The sequence below is a fragment of the Mustela nivalis genome (assembly GCF_964662115.1).
Source record: "Mustela nivalis genome assembly, chromosome: 12".
Classification (NCBI taxonomy): Eukaryota; Metazoa; Chordata; class Mammalia; order Carnivora; family Mustelidae; genus Mustela; species Mustela nivalis.
In genome coordinates, this window is record NC_139031.1 from 11,559,155 (window position 1) to 11,579,742 (window position 20,588).

General features: G+C 42.4%; 1 protein-coding gene across 2 annotated transcripts in view; it reads right to left on the reverse strand.

Annotated features, from left to right (window-relative positions):
• Nucleotides 1-20,588, reverse strand: part of MGAM (maltase-glucoamylase) — an 88,718-nt gene that overhangs the window by 26,003 nt on the left and 42,127 nt on the right. For both annotated transcript variants that reach the window (XM_082693846.1, XM_082693847.1), the window contains exons 15-30: nucleotides 19,610-19,727; nucleotides 18,120-18,291; nucleotides 16,381-16,497; nucleotides 15,737-15,891; nucleotides 14,192-14,276; nucleotides 13,384-13,440; nucleotides 12,727-12,851; nucleotides 9,668-9,756; nucleotides 8,952-9,001; nucleotides 8,217-8,384; nucleotides 5,243-5,395; nucleotides 4,697-4,897; nucleotides 2,790-2,944; nucleotides 1,656-1,824; nucleotides 1,292-1,388; nucleotides 351-463 (exon numbers count right to left, since the gene is read on the reverse strand). In XM_082693846.1, the coding sequence (XP_082549972.1) occupies nucleotides 351-463; nucleotides 1,292-1,388; nucleotides 1,656-1,824; nucleotides 2,790-2,944; nucleotides 4,697-4,897; nucleotides 5,243-5,395; nucleotides 8,217-8,384; nucleotides 8,952-9,001; nucleotides 9,668-9,756; nucleotides 12,727-12,851; nucleotides 13,384-13,440; nucleotides 14,192-14,276; nucleotides 15,737-15,891; nucleotides 16,381-16,497; nucleotides 18,120-18,291; nucleotides 19,610-19,727 (2,024 nt within the window). The remainder of the gene's footprint in view (nucleotides 1-350; nucleotides 464-1,291; nucleotides 1,389-1,655; nucleotides 1,825-2,789; nucleotides 2,945-4,696; nucleotides 4,898-5,242; nucleotides 5,396-8,216; nucleotides 8,385-8,951; nucleotides 9,002-9,667; nucleotides 9,757-12,726; nucleotides 12,852-13,383; nucleotides 13,441-14,191; nucleotides 14,277-15,736; nucleotides 15,892-16,380; nucleotides 16,498-18,119; nucleotides 18,292-19,609; nucleotides 19,728-20,588) is intronic.

Sequence of the window (20,588 nt, forward strand, 5' to 3'; positions counted from 1 at the left end):
CTCCACTACCACATCCCCCACCATCACCACCTCCACCACTACCAGCTCCACCAACTCCACCTACCACCATCTCTACCACCCACCATACCATCACCACCACCTCCACCACTACCATCGCCACTGCCAACACCACCACTGGCACCGTACTACTTCTGCTACTCTGCAGTGCTTTGAGGGGCTGCAAATTTAATGGTTATTGGGATATATTTTCTTTGCTCTTCATTTTATAGTCTATCTTCCAGAAGGATCAACAATTCCAGGTATCATCTGAGAGTTATGCTAATCAAGGTGGATTGGGTACTCAGAACCTACTGTACGAGTAGTTGATAATCAGTTTAATGTCCTCCTACCTCAGTATACTGCTGAGTGACAAGCTCTGGAGTTGGCCCCAAGAACACATAAAAGTCCAGAATTCCTCCTATGGTGCGGTATGTCAAGGCAGGAAGGGGCTGGAAGGTCACATCTGAAAATATAGGAAAACACCACTCAAGCTGGAAACCTTCAAGGTGACAAATAACCCCTCAAATTCTTACCCTTTCCTTCTCCCTAGGCCTCTTTATTATGGAGTATTAAGAGAAAGTATTTTTACTATACCTGCATCAAATTGAAGAAGTTAAGTGAAAGTCCCGGGGAGCTACCCCTGGAATTTTTGCCCTCTGTCATTCTGTTCTTTTAAAGTTACTACTACATCTTTTATTTTAGAAGAGTTTAAGACATAGAAGAAGTTGCAAAAATGTACTACAGTTCCTTTGTACACTTTACCCAACTTCCCTCAATGACCACATCTTATGTAACTTGTGCATTGTCGAAACCAGGAAACTGACATTCACATGAAACTATTAAGTCAGGGATAGACCTGATTCTGATTTGACCAGTTTTTACATGCATGCTTTCCACCCACCCCCTATTTTTCCACCCTCGTTCCAATATACCATATAAATTTTCTTCACACCCTTGTACCCCCAGAGTGAGCACTCTTAACCACAGCTTCACCATTAATTCAAATTAAAAAGATGGCTTCCACTGGCTGACCCCCAGGATATTTGAGACTCACTTGTTCTTTCTATCCCTTCTTACATCCCTTCTTGTATGTTTGCCAAATAGGAGTTAACTCTTGTTACAGCATGTTACTAAACTGAAATAAACAGAAAGGCTATATAGGAAATGAAATATAAAAACAAGAACACTGTCCCCAAGATAATAATTTTGACTTCAGTCAGCTAGTTCGAACACACTGTTACTCAAAAATGACTGGTTCACAGAAACAAGGGGAGATGCTGGCATCTCTTACCCATGGCATTGCTGTTTAGCAGGAGCACCCCATGGGCACTTCCATCCTCCTCCAGTGCCATGTAGTAGGGGTGGACACCATAGGAATTCTTCTTGTACTGGGAGAGTCGTGGAGGGAAAGTGGTAAGAGGTTAGAAGACATAGTGGCCAACAAAGAAACTCCACGAAAAAAATTATTGGCAAGGTATGTCCTGTTTTCTCTGTGCAATTAACTAAATACATAAAAAACAAAGGAGACTGAGCACAGACCCACTCATCTAAATGTGGAAATGTGACCATCTAAGGTGAATCTGGGAAGATGAAGCATGGAGCGTACATAGTGCATAAAAAGAAGTAGACACAGATCCCAGATGCTCTGTCCTTACCCCTGGGGGCTGGTCTCTGGAGAACATCCCCCATGTGTGCCAGTTCAAGTCTCTCCGAAAGGCTGTGTGCTCAGTTTCCCCAAAGCCATAGATGTACTGGGAGGGAAGGCGAGTGGAGATGCGGATGAACATGTCATTGAAGGTAAAACCAAGGAGCTGAGAGTCCCAACTGCAACAAAAAAGGGTGTATTTGGGAAAGAAATGGGCCATCCTGTTGGCTTCAAGCAGCTGACTTTTCAAGGACAACAAAACTCTTGATTCCCTCTCTCACCCAGAGCCCTGTTAATCTTCCCCAAAAACCACAAAGTCCATTTGATTAAAATAATCTTTGATGCACGTGCTGCCAGCCCAGGAGCTAGCCTTCATTCTTCTGGTTTCCTCTCTCACTGCCTCCCTTCAGTTCTGTCTCCTGGATGCCAAATCCAATCACTTTTCACATCTTGGGTGCTACCGCTCCACACCAGCCCAGGGTGCCACTCTTGGTCCTCTCTACTGTCCCTTCGCTACTTAACATCCACAGCCATCCAGCTACAGTGTGCTGCGACCACAACAAGCATTTTCCCCTCAATATGCAAGTGTGCTTTCATGGCCTGTGCACTTCTTATTCCATCTGTCTGGAATGTCCTCTCCCTTCCCCCAAATCTCCACATGGGTGGATCCTTCTCATCTAAGTACTACCTCAAATGTCACCTTCTCTGAGATCCCTACTCTGACCCCAGTATCAAAAGCAGCAAATGCCCCATAACTCTTTATTACCCTGTTCTTTTTCCTACCTAGCAGTTGTCACTATCTAAACTTCCTTATTTATATTTTAACTTACATTATCTTTGTTATTGATCAAATAATTTTTGTCATGAGAAGAGAGACCTCATCTTCGAGAACTACCTAATATAGAAATAATATATACTAACCACCCCATAAACACTAGTTGAATGAATCCCTAGTACATGTAAGTATCTCAGTAATTACTGCCAGGGGACTAAAGATTTCCCATAAGAACAGGCCCCAAAGGAATAATGTATTCATAAATCTGGAAATGGATAGTGTGGTGTTTTGAGCCAGGATATCTCCAAGGACAATGAACCTGGCAGTGCAGGGAACCATCAATTTCAAATCAGACTAGAAGCCACCTACATTACAGTGCCTGTATTCTTCCGGCGAATTTCAATCCCAAATGGATTCTTCTTAATAAGGACATTGTAGAGTTGACTCTCAGAGGTGCTGGAAGGAACTGTGGGTATGTTGAGAGGAACCGGGACCTCATACCGATTATTGTTGGGATCATAAATCTAGGGTGAGTGCAAAGAAAATTAGGAAAATATAGTACTCTAGAAACCTACATACCTTAACAGAAACTTGTATCCTTAACACAGAGTGTGGATGCTGTATTTGTCTCCATTAAACTCATGATACCAGGGATTTAGTTATTATATCAAAGAACAATGTTAGACTTAACATTTTGACCAGAGCCTGTCATCTCATTTTTAAGGCCCCTATTACAGTAACACATTTGCTTTGATATTGTTGATATCTTTGAAAATCAGTACAATATCAGTTTGGTAGATATAAATCTATTATTTATTTATCTGTGGTTGCATGTGAATATCTGAAAACTTCTCTGAATTCAAAAAAAGTAAAAAAATATGAACTCCATTTGATGAAAATAATCATAGATGTCCTTGCAACAAATGGCATCTAAATTGATTCACCAAGTACATACTCAACCCCTGCCCAACACTATAGACACTAGACACACTAAATCAGATAACACATTCTTGCTGTTTTTAAGAAATTCACATGCTAATGGGAAATAAAAGAGGTGCCCACAATATCTGGGTGATGATATGCTCATGTATAGCCATGTGGGAGTGTTGTGACATTATAAAGAAGAAAATGCCCAGCACAGCTTCTAGAAGACTGAGGTGATGTCATGGGCAAAATACAGGCTGTATTAAAACCTTTGCAGCTGTTAACCCAGCACAACAAGGAGATAAAGTCATTCCTGGTAGAGAAATAAATGCAAAGACCCAACGTATTAAAGCTGGGTCAGAAAGAGGCAAAGACTGGGGGGGGGCGGGGGAGCTACTGTTTGATCAGGAGGTAGAGGAGGAAAGGGTTAAAGCGGGAAATGCAAGCAAGTTCATTTAGTTCAAACTCACTAGGTGCCTACCACAGGCCAGCACTATGGTGAGGCCAGGAATATCAAAGAGCATCTTCCCTGCATTAGAAGATGTAAAAGGAGTCAGTCTAGGTTGATAGCAGGTTGTGATGAAACTTTGGGGCAATGTCCAATGTCTTTCATTTACTCTTTCATAAAACATCTGAGTGTTAACTGTCTATCAGGCTCGGTGTCAGATTTCAGAAACACAAAGATGAATGGACAAATTCCTGTCTTTGAGAAAAACAGACATAAGAACAGGCTGTCACTAATCCTTAGATGTCATTAAATCGTAGGAAAGAAAGAGATCACTACACTCTTGTGGCTACTTCTCAGCTATCCCAAATTCAGTATCCCAAACTGAACCCATCATCTTATTCTGCCCAAGCCCAAACCTGTCCAATGCTCCCATTTCAGGTAATATCACTGTCACCCACATAGAGACACACGCCCGGAACATGGCAATCGTTCTCGATGGCTCCCTCTCCCTCATTGCCAACTTGCAGTCATCACCAGGTCCTGTGATTCTACCTTCTCAATTCTCCCACCATCCTCCTTTCTTATACCTGGTCTACACTTGGTCACCCACAAGGACACCCTAACCGGTAGCCTCCTGGCTGGCCTCTCCTTTTTTACTCTTGTCCTGCCAACCGTTTTCCTTACAGCAGACACAGTGACCTTCTCAAATGCACATCAGAACAGGCAGCACTGGTTCATCAGTGGTCTTTCAGTGCCCCCAGGATAATGATCTAGTATACTTCGGCATGGTTAGCTCAGAGGAGCAAACTTATTTTAGGGTTCTGTGACCTCAACTAGCAAAATGTAATGGGACTGCCAAGTGCCCAGTGGGCACTTGATACATATGGGTACTGCAGACACATACCTTAAACTGCAGCATATCATTCTTATGATAGGTCACATGCAGACGGAGGTCGGTCACAGGTACTGAGGGCAGAGCGGAGGCATAGAGAGAAGACTTTAAAGACAGGGTCGCGGTGGCTCCATGTGAGTGGTACTGAACGTCACCAACAGAGTATAGATCACTGACGAAATAACAAAACGGGGCTCCTGGAGAAGTGGGTACCTGGAAAGAAAAGCTAAGGTCAGTTCAGCATGAAACCCTAGAATTATCAAATACAAAGGGCTAGAAAAGGCCATTTACAGGTAGATAAAGCCAGACCATTACTCATTTCCTTATATATGCTTTGGTAGGGACATCACTTTAAATTCCTGGTCTCCTTGCAAAGTATTTGGGGGAAAAAAAAAATCCCACTCCTATTCCTATATCCAGATACACACTCAGGTTCCTTTGGAAGTCCTGCCTTTCTATGGGTTTTAAGGAGTGACATAGGTCCTGATGCTATGCTCATAAAAGTCTAGGTTGAGTGTCAAGGATTTTGATGCACGCTAGTGTTGTTGGGACGGTTACCTCCCAGGCACAGCCACGGGCAATACAGTTTTCTGCAGAAGCACCGCTCTCATCAGGGAAACAGTCTATTTTTTCTGCTTCCTTAATCTTCAGGGCCCACTCCACTGTGTATGCTTCTCCCAGGATAAGATCGATTCCCCTGATCAGAGCAACCTGTAGGGATGAGCAAGTGACAAGGAAATTTACCCCCAGGACAAAGTCCTTGTAAGATATGAAACCTCTTTTAGAAAAGGGAATAGAGACCAGAGAAGACTCAACAATCCAAGTGGCACTCCACTGGCACTTCTAGGAGGAAAGCTACATGTAAGGCGGGAAAGGACGAAAAGACAAATGTGCCGACTCTATCAGAATCTCATACCCCACATCTGGAAGAGAAGTAAGGCAAATAAAATCTTCTGTGATCACCCATTGTCTTTCTTTCCCTGATTCCCCTTCCTCTTCCTTACTTGGACAAAAGACCTTCCTGTGTTTTCCCTTGTAGCATAATACACACGAGCTCACGGGGCCATCCAAAATCAAGCTTATGCTCTTGCCTTCCATTCCCTCGCCCACTGTCCTGTCTTGGTCTGGAGTGGTGGCAAGAACATTCGTAAGGACATGTGGCTTGTGTTCTCATCTCCATTTCACTAGGGAAACTTAGCCAAATCATTTTGATTCTTTGGGTCTCAGTTTCATCAACTGCAAAAGTGGGGAGTTGGCAAAGATCATTACATTTCTTTCCATTTCTAACATCCCAACTTCTTCATTTCTCCAAGACCAAAGCCTCAAAACCTGAACCCTTGCTTCGTTGTGTCTCACTAATTAAAATATTTAATATTTTCTGTGTATTTTCATCTCTTCTTTAATTAGCAATTTGCATAGTGCAGGTCCTCATTTGCCCGGAGTTACAAAATCACACTCTAAGGATAATCATCCCTTTTCCAGACTTTTCTCAGTCTGAATTCACCTTAAATTTCCCTGTTTCACAAATCTCACTCTCAAAGCAATGCTTTCATAATAGCACAGCCTGGATTCAAGGATTCATAGGACACACTTGAAGAATCAGATCGCACTTTGGTATCTAAGATCCTCTAAAATCTGACCACAAACTCTTTGTCCGAACTGATATCCTCCCTATTCTAGTTACAGCATATTCACAGACCAATGTCAAGCTAGTCTCAACCCTTAGATTGTCTTACTCTGATATCTCAACCTTGCATACTTTTTCTAGACAAATGCCCTTTCTAGGAAAATGGTGTCTTTTTGTGGAATGTCCTGCTAGTTGCCTGCCTTATATAAAAGTTCCCTTCTGACTCACTATTTCAGCTTAGAATATTAAAGTTCATAATTAAGAACTTAATTTTTTAATCTGTGTAACATAGCTGCAGCCCTTAATAGGCCAGTGCAAGTCTATGGGAGTTGCTGGCCCATCTTCATTTTGATTTAAGGGACTTCCCTGTACCTTTTCTTTCTGCCTCCTCTTTCATTCTGTAGTAATAGGGCCACAGCAACTGGTATTAAGCTGTCATTTCCAGTTAACGCTGACAACCTTGAGCCATTGAACCAAAGCTGGCTACTGACCACTTTCTAAACTTATTGCATGAAGAAGAAAATCCCAATTTGTTCAAAGTCCCATTTTGCTCCATTTCCTATCACTCGTTAGCTGAATGAATATCTATCTGATAACACCCTCACTCAAAGTCCAGCTCAAACCCTGACTTCTCCAACAGCTTTGCTCAGCTGTGCCATTAGACTTTGAACATTAAATTAGGTATAATATCAGTAAATATTTCCTCTGTGTTGTTTGGACTGTCTGTCCCCTTCCTGGTAAATTTCTGTGTATAAACTGTGTTTCCCCACCACCCAAATTCAAGCACCAACAATTCTTTCACTCTTATATTAATTAATATAACAAATATTTATTGAGTTTTTTTTTTTAATATATGCACCTCTCAAATGGCTTGCACTTTGCAGTGCACATAACTAACCATACAATGAGTTGTCCTTTGAACAACATGGGTTTGAACTGCCCGGGCCACTTACATGCATGTTTGGTTTGTTTTTTTCAATAAATACAGTACAGAACTGCAAATGCTTTCTCTTCCTAATGATTCTCTTAATAACATTTTCTTATCTTTAGCTTGCTTTATCATAAGATTAGGATACAGAATTCTTATGATACATAAAATATGTGTTAATTGACACTTTACCCATAAGGCTTTTGGTCAGTAGTAGGCTATTAGTAGTTAAGATCTGGGGAATCAGAAGTTACTTACAGATTATTGATAGCATGGGGGGGGGGGTTCAGTGTCCCTCATGCTGTTCAAGGGTCAACTGTGCTTTATTTCTAACTCTATAATATAGGTATTCTCAGCGTATGTTGTAAGGCAAAATGGCCAATGTCATCAATACATCATTATAGCGGAATGCCAGATGTACTTATTTTCTCCAAATTTGGAAGATCTCTCACAAACATGCTGAGCCACAACCCCCAGTCCCAGAACATCTGGAGGGCCTGACCTGAGGAGGATGGAGAAAAGGATCCCTCAAATGCTGAGATACCAGGCGAACAGATTGCAACTCGCTCAGGAGCATCAGGTCTCACTGCAACTGATGAAAAATTATTTTTTATGACTACCCAACCAATGAGTAGCCATTAGCTAAGCTGGTCAGAGTCTTTGACTTGAAATATTTTTTACAACGTATGTCTGAGCGAAAAAAATCTATGTATCTGAACACAGTAAAGAAAAACGCACTTCAATTTTTAATTATAGGGATCCCACCTCCCACTTTGCCTTTCTAGCTTCAGCCATCTTATTCCAGCTTCTCAGCAGCTCCCTGATCCATTCTAGCTCTGGCTTAACCCTTGCTTTTTTCTCTCCTAACCCTCTGACTTCCCCACCTCAGACCTCAGAGTGTGCCCTGGTCCTTGGCAAGAAGGAACACGATAAGCTATAAATTCTTGATAAACTATCTCAACAAAATGGATTTTTACCTGTAGGTTAGAATCATAAGTGACATTAGGAGAAATCTGACTTGGGACACCATTGTGTTTCACGGTAACATTGGTAGGTTCCTGGGTCCCAAGAATTTTAATCTCTTTAAATACTAAATTATTGGGGTCTTTGTACGTTGACTGCAAAATCTTCATATCCAAGTGGTTCTGCAAAACAGTTAAGCACAAAGTTCTGATGATTGGTTGTCAAGTTACTCAAATAGTCTATCCTAGACCAGATACCCAAAACTGCTTCAAATGCCTCTTAGCTGTCTCTACTAACACGTGCTCAAGGAGTACAAACTTTTTTTTAATACTCCCCTGAGTGAAGAAGAAAGAGAGAAACACACACAGAGAATTTTTTTAAAAGGCTGACTACTGTGATTTAACCATATCACTGTCTCTTTTTTACCAACATGGATGATTCAATTATTGGGAGTTAAGTCATAAATTGAAACGTCCCCATCTAAGCACTGGGTGATCTACGGAAGTGCTGAATAACTATATTGTACACCTCAAACTAATATAACACTGCATGGTAACTAACTGGAATTAAAATAAAAACAAATAATAATAAAAACAAAGTTCTTTTATCTTCCAAAAGAAAGCAGAAACGTGCTCACCTACAGTCATAAAGGCATATGAGGCCATAAATGTAATTTCACACATACACAAACACACATAAGCTATCAGAGAAAAGCCCACACCTAAGAATCATAGAAATGTGCTACTTACTTGGGTGGCAGAAAACTCACAAAAGAGATAAACTTGATTGGCCACAGTATCTGAAAGTGCGAGAAAGGTGAGTCAGCCTCTGCCCTGCCCACTGCTGAAGAAGCCATCACGCCTGGGCTGTACTGAAAGCTTCATCTTGAGAATGATAAGATTATAGACAGAGTCTCCAAGGCCAGGCCACTGTTTTCCCTTTTCATTCCTACTTACTCTTGAAATGATTCCCTTCCAAGTGCTTCCAAGGCATATGCCTCAAGTGAACCTATTGCCTAAGCCTGGGCCCCGAGAGTTGTTAGTATACTAGAGCCAGAAGAATACACAAAGCAGCATGTCTGGATACAGGCTCATGAGAAGAGCACGCTCTCACCCTGCCTCGCTGCCATGGTGTGTGTTTCCTATCACTGACTTTTGTGCACAAGTATTTTGGGGGAAGAGATCTACAATGGCAGGAACAGTCTCGAAAACATCTTTTTCAGATGCCTGTTGACAATAAAATGAGAGCCTGTATATATTGCCTGTCTGAGGGGAGCATGCTAAGAGGTAGAAAATATGTTTTCCCTCCATCTGTGGTCCATCTACCACTAACCACGAACAGTGCAACCCACATGAAAATTTTCCTCTTGAGTGAATAGCGCTGCTGTGCCTGGGGAGAGTCTACCGCTGGCTGGTTGACCAGTGGGAGTCACTCACAGATGCAGGTTGTCATTAACAGTGCTCACCTTTAGTTTCCCCATCATCCCAGAAAAGTTCGCCTTTTGCTTCTTTGTTATCATCTAGGGCAATGATAAGACCCAGAGGGTTCCGGCGGCTGTTGGAAACAAGGTTTAGGAAGGAGAGAAACACTTATGTCTCAAAGAACTTTGCCAAATGAAAATGAGCTGGGAATGTTGCCATCAGCTTTCTTTCCCTTTTTTTTTTTTTTGCACCCCGACCAAAATCAGTTTGAGAGAGAGAGAGAGAGAGAGAGAACACACAAGCAGGAGAGGCAGAGGCGGAGAGAGTGAGAATGCCAAACAGACTCCCTCCTGAACGCTGGTCCCAACAGGGCGCTTGACCCCACAACCCTGAGATCTCAACCTAAGCCTAAACCAAGAGTTGGATGCTTCACCAACTACATCACCCAGGTGCCCCTGCTATCAGATTCCAAATGGGAAAGGTTATTAGCAGCAGATGGCTCGGCTTTTCTCCAGGCACAAAAGAAAAACAACAGGCGCATCTTTCTCCAGAATCAGTAACGTCACTGGAGACAGAAACACTGCAAACATTAGCAATAAACATCTATGTAAGAAGCAAGAATTTAAGTGTCAGAATCATTGCAATTGCTACTAAAAAAGTTGCTGAAGCAACTATTACTTAGAATACAGACGATTAGAAGAGAAAGACATTCTACACAATAATTGGTTCAGCCTAATTTTAGAGTTTGTGCAGGGGACATTTTAACTATAGTTGGGGGGATGTATTTCCTGACAAAGAAAGTGACTCCATTTTTACTCAAAGGCAATAAAATACAATAAATCCCATCTATTTAATAGCAATTTTCCTAATCTGATTATTTATTAATTCATTTAGAGAGGAATATAAAACACAATAGTTATCTTCTTTATAATTTAAAATATGAAACACAAAACATGGCTCAAAAAGGTGGTAAGTACATGGGTGGAGAGAAAGAGAGAAAGAGCCATTTGACATTTAATCTCTCCTTGTGTCACCACTCCCCAGACCCCCTCCCAGTTTCCTGCTCCCACTGGTCTGTCACTAACATCATACTTTCTGCTCTTTCCCAGGTCAGCCCCCCACTGTGCCCTATGAAAGGCAGGTTCCGTTATCAGTCAAATCACCTGCTTTCTCTCTTAACACGCATGTATTAAGTAGCTCTTGTTTTTTAGCAAGTCTAAGAAATACAAAGATGAATCGATCACAACTCCATTGATGAGCTTAAACATTATGAGAAGGATTAAACATGTTCACTGCATACTCAAGGCAGAAAGTAGAGTGACACAAAAGTCAAAAGACTTACAGGAGTCTAAAATGGCACTTCCAGCAGTGTGGCTGACTAAATATTCTGGGGGACACCAGGCACCCTGAAAGACCCACCCAACACATGATACTTAAATGCTGCTTCAGATGACCTCAAGCTGACAGCAGTCCTGACTTGCAACTGAAGAAAAGAGGCAAATCCTCTCTGAAGGAATGAGACCCATGTCTGGATCCTTAAGATCATTACACTTGAAAGACAAAAACATTACTAAACATACCAGGTAATGAAGGAAAGTTGGCAGAAACAATGAACAATAATTTGGACTTTCCAAATGATTTTAGACAGAATTTTCTCAGCTAAGGCACAAAATAATATTGAACAGTATACAAAAGAAGGATAAAAAAAAAAAAAAAAAAGTTTGGAGTGGCATCACTCCCTCTGCTGGAAGAATTAAGGAAGCTCTTGCAAATAAAATCTTTAATTTGGAAAGTCATTAAGAATGCACCAGGCAAAGGATGTTGGAGGGGCTAAGAAGTACAGAAGCCCAAATGCCGTCCAATAGATGGGTATGTCTGGGAACATCCGGCTTTGGGCATGGCTGGTCTACGGGAGTGTACTCAGATGTCTCCAGAGGCATAGTTAACTTGCAACCAGATTGTGATTGGCCTGAACACCCTCCTCATGAAAGAATTTGGACTCCACACAGGAGAGCAACAAGGAAAAACAAAAATCTTCATTTTGGAAAGATAATTTTGGTATCAGTATGCAGAACAGCCTGAAGCTGAACAATTAGATACAAAGAAAACATTTGGTGTTAGATGTAGAATTTTGCCTCATTATCATAAGAAGTCTGCAATATGAAAAATTAAGGTAGTAAGGAAAGTTTAGAAGAAAAAAAAAGATTTCTAACCTCCAAAGAACCCCCAGTCTATTAAAAATAAGACTTTTAGAGACATGTAGAGATGTGTACGTCTTTAGTACAGATGGAGTCTAGAATTTCAGAATCAAAGACTCATAAAGGAGAAATCAGTGCTACGAAGGAGATTTGAAGTGAGTAAGTAATTTTTTTTTTTAAAGATTTTATTTATTTACTTGAGAGAGAGACAGCGAGAGAGAGCATGAGAGGCGAGAAGGTCAGAGGGAGAAGCAGACTCCCCATGGAGCTGGGAGCCCGATGCGGGACTCGATCCCGGGACTCCGGGACTGTGACCTGAGCTGAAGGCAGTTGCTCAACCAACTGAGCCACCCAGGTGCCCCGAGTAAGTAATTTTTGTATGCTGTTCTGTATCACAGGAAAGAAATGGCTCACTGGGAGATAAGGAATGGGAAATCGAGATTATAGGGGAATGGAAAGTGGACTCCCTCTCCCTAGAAGTAGAATGAATGAGTCAAGAGCATAGCACAATGGATGAATGATCTGGCCAAGCAAGTAGGGTGATCAACAGTCCCTGTCTGCCCAGAACTGAGAGGTTTCCCAAGACATGAAACTTTCAGTGCTAAAATTAAACCGGTTCTGGGAAAAACCAGAAGGAAGACCACTCCAGCAGCCAGTGTGCTTTGAGGAGAAATGCAGGAGGTTTAAGTAAGGACAGGGAGTAAGTTCTTTCAAAATCCATCTTGTAAATCACAACTTCCTCAGAAAGGGCCAACAGAAATGCAAGGGTCACGCACACCCCGGCCCCCTTCCTCCCATACACCATGGAAAGCTTCAGCATTTTCTGCACGGGCAACATAGGGGGATGGAAATGACCAGCTTTGTCGCCAGCCTCGCCCTAGAAGGGAATTCCTGCCATGCTCTACCTGGCCACCGTGGTGGTGGCTGGCTGTTGTGTGGGGAAGATGTGGCCTCCTCGAAGGTGAAGTCCGATTCTGTCTCCAGGAAGTTCCATCTCCACACTTTGCTTCCTCCATCTCACTCGGGCCCCCTGGTGCAGGCAGATACACGTCAAGCACCTTGGCAGGGTGGCCCACTCGCACCCCCCTCATACCCATGGGCTGAGCTGTCCGCAGCTCTCTCGTTTTTCCACCAAGCTGACTTAGTGTCTAGTCAGACAATCAAGCGAGAGGAAGGAAACAAATTAAGAACAGGTTTTTGCCATCACTTGGGAGTTTGGGGGAGCGTTTACGTCATGCCAAGGCTATCTGACATATATTAGATGAACTGATAGTTTTAAACAAGCTAGCTCACTCCTGACCCAGCTGAATTTCTCCATGGGACCCTCCAATATTTGCCCTTATCTTACTGTTGAATAAAGTGTATAAAAGGTTTTTTTTTTCCAGATCTCTTCATGACTAACATGAAGTGATTTAGGCTCACTTTACCCACTGTGCTACGAAATGACAAGAAACAGCACAGAAACCCTCTTCAGGGTGTGGACAGGTCTTCCTCTAACCAGGGAGGCATCTTATCTATGCAGCTGTGGTCTTGAGGAGTTAAGAAAAGTCAAAGCTACTTACAGTCTCATAATCGTACCAGACAGCATCAGGCATATATGCCGTCACTTTCTCTGCACCCTGAAATTAAAACAAAATATTGTTCTTTGTGACTCGGCCTCTGAAGGGGATAAAATGGATTTTTTAGCACTCCCAAGGGAGTTTCTTAACCATATACTGAGAGAGCATAAGTGGCCTTTCTTTTCTCTGTTATCCAATCGTGCCTTTCTTCTAACAGGAATAACAGAAGCAATAATCTGCAACACAAGGGAAAATCCCAGTGGAATCACATTAGGAATAATAATAATATTGAAATACATGTTGTGGTAAAAATTCCAGCTTTACATGAACGCATGTAATCCTCTCACCTGTCTCTGGTGGCAGATACTCTCATGATCTCACCTTTCCAGCTGAGGCACTTGCCCCAGGCCACATGGTGCTAAGAGGCAGAGGCAACGATCACACCCCGATTCCACCCAACCTTAAAGACAGTGCTGGGTCCCTGCTCCATTCTGCCTCTACCTCACAGAGCAAGTAGGATCTACCAGGAGACTCTGATGATGAATAGGACTATTCCCAAACCCAGAGCCACCAGCAGATGCTTCTACACTTATTGGGAACTTGGTTAGAAAAAAAAAAAAAAAAAGACTCATATGTAACCCATCTCCAACTTCCCCAAACCTCAGCACACTGTCCTCAGTGCCAGCTCAGGCATGGAGGCTGGACTCAGGCTTGGGATAAAGAGAAGAAAAATGGGCCTAGGAATAGAAGAGTTTGGAGGGTAGCAGAAATAGAAGCAGAGACCCTCCGGGTGCCTCTGTGGGACACTTACCTCATCCAGAACCGGAGTGATCAGGAGCCCAGGGCCCCATAAAAACTGCTGGTGCACATCCCACGTACTGCTGTCCCCATAGAACCTGGAGACAGAGAGACATTCGCTGAGATCTGGGCCAAGGCTTCCTGACAACTCTCCCCCCAACTGTCTAAAACATGCAGGCCACCTGTCTGTGGTAACCCTCTGGATTATTCTGGGACACCTGCTCAAGTCCTGCGTCTGAGCCCTGGGAGGCAGATCCACTTTCCCCATCCCAGGCCCTCTCCTTTTCTTCTCTCTGGTCAGACACTTCTCCCTGGTTAGATGAATGCTGGGCAGGATCCGGACTCCAAGTCTAATCACCATCTGCCCCTTTAAATAAAATAAGCGTAACAAGCAATACCTCCCCAAACTTCAGAAGACTATCAAGAAGGAACTGAATGTGATCATGGCACATAGCAGATAATTTAAAATTCTACTCTTTTCTCTTTTCGGGCAGCTGCCTTTCAACAGGGAATTCCAGGAGGCGATAAAAATGGACTCAAAATAATGAATGTATAATAATAGCAATAATAGTAATAATAATAATACTAATAGCAGATAGGTGCCTGAGAGCCTAGAATGTCAGACAACTAAGGGAGTTAGCTGCATTTTCATATGAAAAGACTCTTAAGTGGCTTTATTCAGAATTAAGTTGGAGATGCTCATTGGCTGGCAGTAAAAATTCTGGAATTCTAGAAATCTTCTGTACTATTGTTTTTTTAAAAAAGATTTTTATTTATCCATTTGCCAGAGAGAGAGAGAGAGAGAGAGAAAGATGGAGAGCATGAGCAGGGGGAGTGGTAGGCAGAGGGAGAAGCAGGCTCCTCTCTGAGCAGGGAGTCCAGGACTCTGGGATCATAACCCAAGTCGAAGGCAGACACTCAACTGGCTGAGCCACCCAAGGGTCTTCTCTGTAATATTCTTATTCATGTGTAAACGACAGGTTCATCCCAGGGCCTGAACACAGCGCATTACAGAAGATACCGTCCTGTTCACACTATCAAAACTTTTAAATTAAGAATCAAAAAAAGAAGGACGCCTGGGTGGCTCAGTTGGTTGGATGACTGCCTTCTGCTCAAGTCATGATCCCGAAGTCCCAGGATTGAGTCCCGCATCGGGATCCCAGCTCTACAAGGAGTCTACTTCTCCCTCTGACCTTCTCCTCGCTCTTGCTGTCTCTCACTGTCTCTCAAACAAATAAATAAAATCCTTAAAAAAAAAGAATCAAGAAACGAAGGATTACAGAACTTAAATGATTTGTGTAAGATAAAGAATTAATTGGTGGCAGAAAAAATACCCCAAAGCCCCAAAGTTTTAGTCTACTTCTATCCCCAAAAGGGAACAGACTATACCATTTAAATATACCTCTAGAACAGTATAGAGGCTGCGTAACTCAGTTAAAAAAATACACATGTATCTGAATAACCAATCAAAGTGTCTCAATATTCACGCTGGTATTTGATCAAACAGTCCATGTGGCCGCCCACATTAACAAAAGCTCTTTGGATGAGGTGAACTTACTCATGCAGAAGGGGCCTGGCCACCGTGTCCCCCCGGCTGTGGGCGCGGTAGAAGAGGGTATAGAGGTAGGGTAACAGGGTGTAGCGGATGGTAAGGTAGTGCCTGGAGGAGTTCAACAGCAGAGAGTCAGCTCCAAAAGAGGCAGGATCCTGGGCCTGGGAGGAGGAGCAAGAGGTTGCCACTGTGACCTGGCTGTGAATGACAGAAGCATCTGGAGAACTCCAGACCCCCTTCTTCAGAACCCAAGAGTGTCCTTCCTCAAAGACCTGGAGCCTAGGGTGTAAACTTGGCCTCTGAGCCATACAGGTGGGCAGAATCACTTCACCAGTAAGTGCAATTCACCACCTGTTATGTCAATCATTCTGAAGTACTTCTTCATCTGACTCTCATAACAAAATTAGCAACGCAGTCAGAGTGTACAGAAATTTAATGAAAACCTTCACAGACTAACCATCTCCTTAACTGCAGCAGTACCAAAACCAGACTCTGTGACAGCAGAACATTTTAATGGCATGTCAGAAGTCCTGGTTAATTGCAAATTAGACAAAGTGAAGCGCCAGGTAGGAGGTTGGCTCGCCTGATGTCTTGGTGAGGATGCAGGCAGATCCTGATCTTATTTTGATCATGTCTCCTGGGAGCCTTACCTTATAGCCTTGGCCATTGTGATTCCTGGAGAATGGATAGAATGCCCCCAGCTGCATCCACCGCCTGCAGAGCTCCTCAGGGGCATCCAGCGCGAAGCCACATATGTCAGCACCCACCTGGAAGGACACACGGACAGAACGTTTACCTCACCTCCATTATCCCGCCCTTGTTGCTTCCCATCAGGGACTTCCTGAAAAGACTTATAGAATCTGATAAGAATTGGGTCACATCACATGTTCACTCTTCTTTTTTTTTTTTAAGAGAGGGGCAGAGGGAGAGGGAATCTTAAGCAGGCACCACAACCAGCACACAGCCTGACACGGGGCTCTATCTCATAACCTGAGCTGAAATCGAGTCAGATGCTTAACCAACTGAGCCACCCAGGAGCTCCCCCTATGCCCACTCATCACCGTCAGATGACCATGAATAAGTTATTTCAACCTTCTGTGCCCCAGTTTCCTCGTTTCATTAAATGGGCGTTAATTAGCTACACAGGGTTTTAGTAAATGACATAATGTAAATAAAACACTTGACATACAATAGCTTTTGTTTTTTAAAGATTTATTGATTTATTTGACAGAGAGAGAGAGAGAGAGAGAGAGAGTGAGTGGTGGGGGATGGGGGGCAGAGGGAGAGGGAGAGTCCCAAGCAGTCTCCCTGCTGAGTGTGGAGCCTGATGTGGGGCCCCATTCCACTACACCAAGACCATGACCTGAGCTGAAACCAAGAGTCAAACACCCAACCAACAGCGCCACCCAGGTGCCCCAACATACAACAGCTTTTTGATGGGTAGGACTAAGATTACTGCCAATATTATTTGACCATACCACTATTAGAATTAACTTCTCAAAGCCTAAATCTGACTCCATCAGTCACATATTCAAACATCTCCAAGGTCTCCTCACAGCTTAGCTAGCCACTCCTCAAAACCTGGCTCCAACCCACCTTTCCAGTCCACTCTCCACTCCAGTCCTACAAACTAATCCTTATAAACACATCAAATTCTCCCCCTTACTGCTTTTCCTCATGTTTATTTCTCAAACTTAAAATGACCTCTCCATTAGTCTGGTAAAATAAGTCCACTTTTCAAGGGTAAACTCAAGTGCAACCTGTTCCGTGATGTTTCTTCTCACTTGTTGCCCTGACTCCCTGTGTTCCTTATAATCTTGTCAGAACTAGGATTTCCCTCAATATTTAATTAACATGTCCCTAGTTTTTCATAATTATTGGTTATGTATTTTCTATGTAAGAGGAAAGAGAAGGTGCTTCTGTAATATTTATGCTTTTCTCTACCCTCACCCTGCATACCTAACTCAGTACCTGGCACATAGTAACGGCTCCATAAATATATATGTTCAATTTAACTAACAGATGTCAAACCCAGCTCTAGGGACCTGGCAATGTTAAGTTTCCTCATGTGGGTGCTGGATACACACATGTGTTCAGCTTATAAAATCCATCAACTATATACTGAAGGATATGTGTACTTTTTTGTGTGTATGTTATACCTTAATAGAAAAAAATATTCCAACGATAACAATTCAAGGTTGTACTTTCTATGTTAATAAGTCAGTACAGGAAAGTATGTTGTAGTATCAGAGCCATACTGATGTTGATGAAGCCTTTGTTCTCAAGACATTAAATCCCTGGGCCAAGAAGGGTAGGAAAGGTGAATGTCGTACTCTGAGAATTTTCTAGAAGAGGCTTTCTGGGGCTTGAAGTAGGGATGTGAACTCACCATTGGGATACCAAAAAGATTGAATTCCAGCATGCCAGGAATGGACCACCGAAGATCATTCCAGGTGGCCGCATTGTCTCCCAACCAGTGGGCTGCAAACTTGCCAGATCCCGCAAAGGTAGAACGGGTTATAATGAAGCTTCTCTTATTAGGGAACACAGTCTTGACAGCTCTAGAAAGGGAGAGAAACTTAAGGAGTCAGTGTGTGATCTCAGCATGTCTCAGCCCTCAGATACAGTGACAATGATGAGGATCATTGCCTTTTAACTCCCTCCTAGTGGGTTAGAGATGCTGTGGAAGCAGACTGCACCGTTGAGTATGTTTCCATTTTATTTTGCTTCTTTCTAAGGTGTTTTATGTACCTCATTAAATCCATAATTTCCAAGATTTTTTAAAAGCAGCCTTGAAAAGGCTAGTTGCTAGAGGTACAATTTTTATGGAACAAAGGTGAAATTTAATTTTACATAGATGGATATACACTGATCTTTCACAGTGCATGATTTTAAACACATGCAAAAAGTGAATTTATGAACAGCTTTTTGGAACTTAAATTATTTTTAAGTAGAGACACTTCGGTCATAACTATGTAATAAATAAGACATTTTAAATGTATAGATGCATATGTGTAGTTTTATAAGTAACTATAAATATGTATCATCTATATTTTTTAAAAAGATTTATTTATTTACTTTAAGAGAGACGGAGCACCAGCAGGAAAGCCATAGAGGGAGTGAGAGAAAAATCCCAAGCAGATTCTGTGCTGAGTGCAGAACCTGATCCAAGGCTCAATCTGATGACCCTGAGATCATGACCTGAGCTGAAACCAGGAGTCAGATACTTAACTGACTGCACCAGCCAGGCACTCCTATCTGTATTTTTTAAATTGTAAGTCTGTATGTCTATTTTTAACCTTTTGCTTTGTAATTTTTCAAACAACTTTCAAGATGGCTAAACTTACACCATGACTTTGCTAATGAATGAATGTGGCTTTGGTCTGGCTTCCTGCTGTTACTGTTAGAGCAAATTTTCAGCACGTTTCCCCCACTGTAGAATTTGAGTCTACAAACAAGGGCATACACAGCGTGGTAGAAGGATGCTGAACCTGTATCCAAAACCCTGAGGCACATGAAGTCTGTAAGTTACTTTACCCTCCATACCCCATACAGTGTGGCAGAGAGGAAAATGTATGGGTTTGGGATTCATGCAAAAATGGTTTAAAATATGCTTTTACAAGGTATTAGTTGCTTGCCCTTGGTCAAGTTACTTCTATCTCTTCCAGCCTTCCATTCATGTATTCCTCCATTCTTTCGTTTTATACATTCCATATGCATTTCCCAGATTCCTTCTTCCCTATGTGCTGGGTAGTTTCTTCATTCATTCAGTATAATAACCCTGTTTAGCTTGCAGGGTTCTTAAAAATAACACATACGGCATGGAACAAAGATTAGTAATCTGATCATGTAGGAAGTCCAGAGCAACAGTGGTCTTACTCTGCCGTGGCAATCGCCATGGAGTAGCCGTACAGATTGTGGACATCATACTGCTTGCCCCAGTGCTGCTCTGCATCCATGCAGAGAGTCTTGCAGAACAGGTACCCATCCAGGATTCCTGGGGCAGAAGAGGGAATAGGTTAATGAGAGCCTCTGAGGCACATTCCCTGCTCCTGGACTACCCAGTAGCACAACCGGAACAGGAGCACTCGAGGCAGGGATCTATTGTGGCCAACCTGCAAATGATCACACAGCTTCCTGACTGTCAGAGGGTTATATGTTTGGAGTAGTTTCTCTGATATATAAATAAATTTTTCTGCCCCATACACACTCTTCCACTCTAGGTGCTCATGTGGCTCAAGGCAGGCTCTTAGAAGCCAGAGGATCCAGTTAGACTTGAGGTTTAATCCGAATTCTGCAAACAGAGCCAAACCATGTGGTCCAAGAATAGAAATAATGGATGAAAGTGTAAATTAATTGTTCACCCCTTTTCTCCTCTGACCAGAGAGTAAAAAGCCTGCCTCCTCACTCTCTCTCATGCTTCTATTCTTTTCTACTCTCATTGTACCATTCTGACTCTGATCCAAATTACATTTGCATATTAACGACTGAAATTTCTTTTTTTAAATTTTTATTTATTTTTTAAATTTTTTTTCAGTGTTCCAAAATTCATTGTTTATGCACCACACCCAGTTAATAGCTTATTTACTTCTGAACTATTGGTCTTCGAATTCATACTGCACACTAACGCCAGATTAGTATTTCTAAAACAATTTGACTACCTTAATTCCCTTATATGAAAACATAAATAGCTTCCATCATCAAGAGAATGAAGTGCGAACTGTTTCACCCCCATGCAAATTGCTGGCCCATCTGCCCCAATGTCCTATTTCCTCACCCCACTGGAAGTCTTCCAAGATGCTATAATGCTAGCACCTCGTTCTTTCCTCAATCAAGATAAAATGTATCTGTGAGCCTC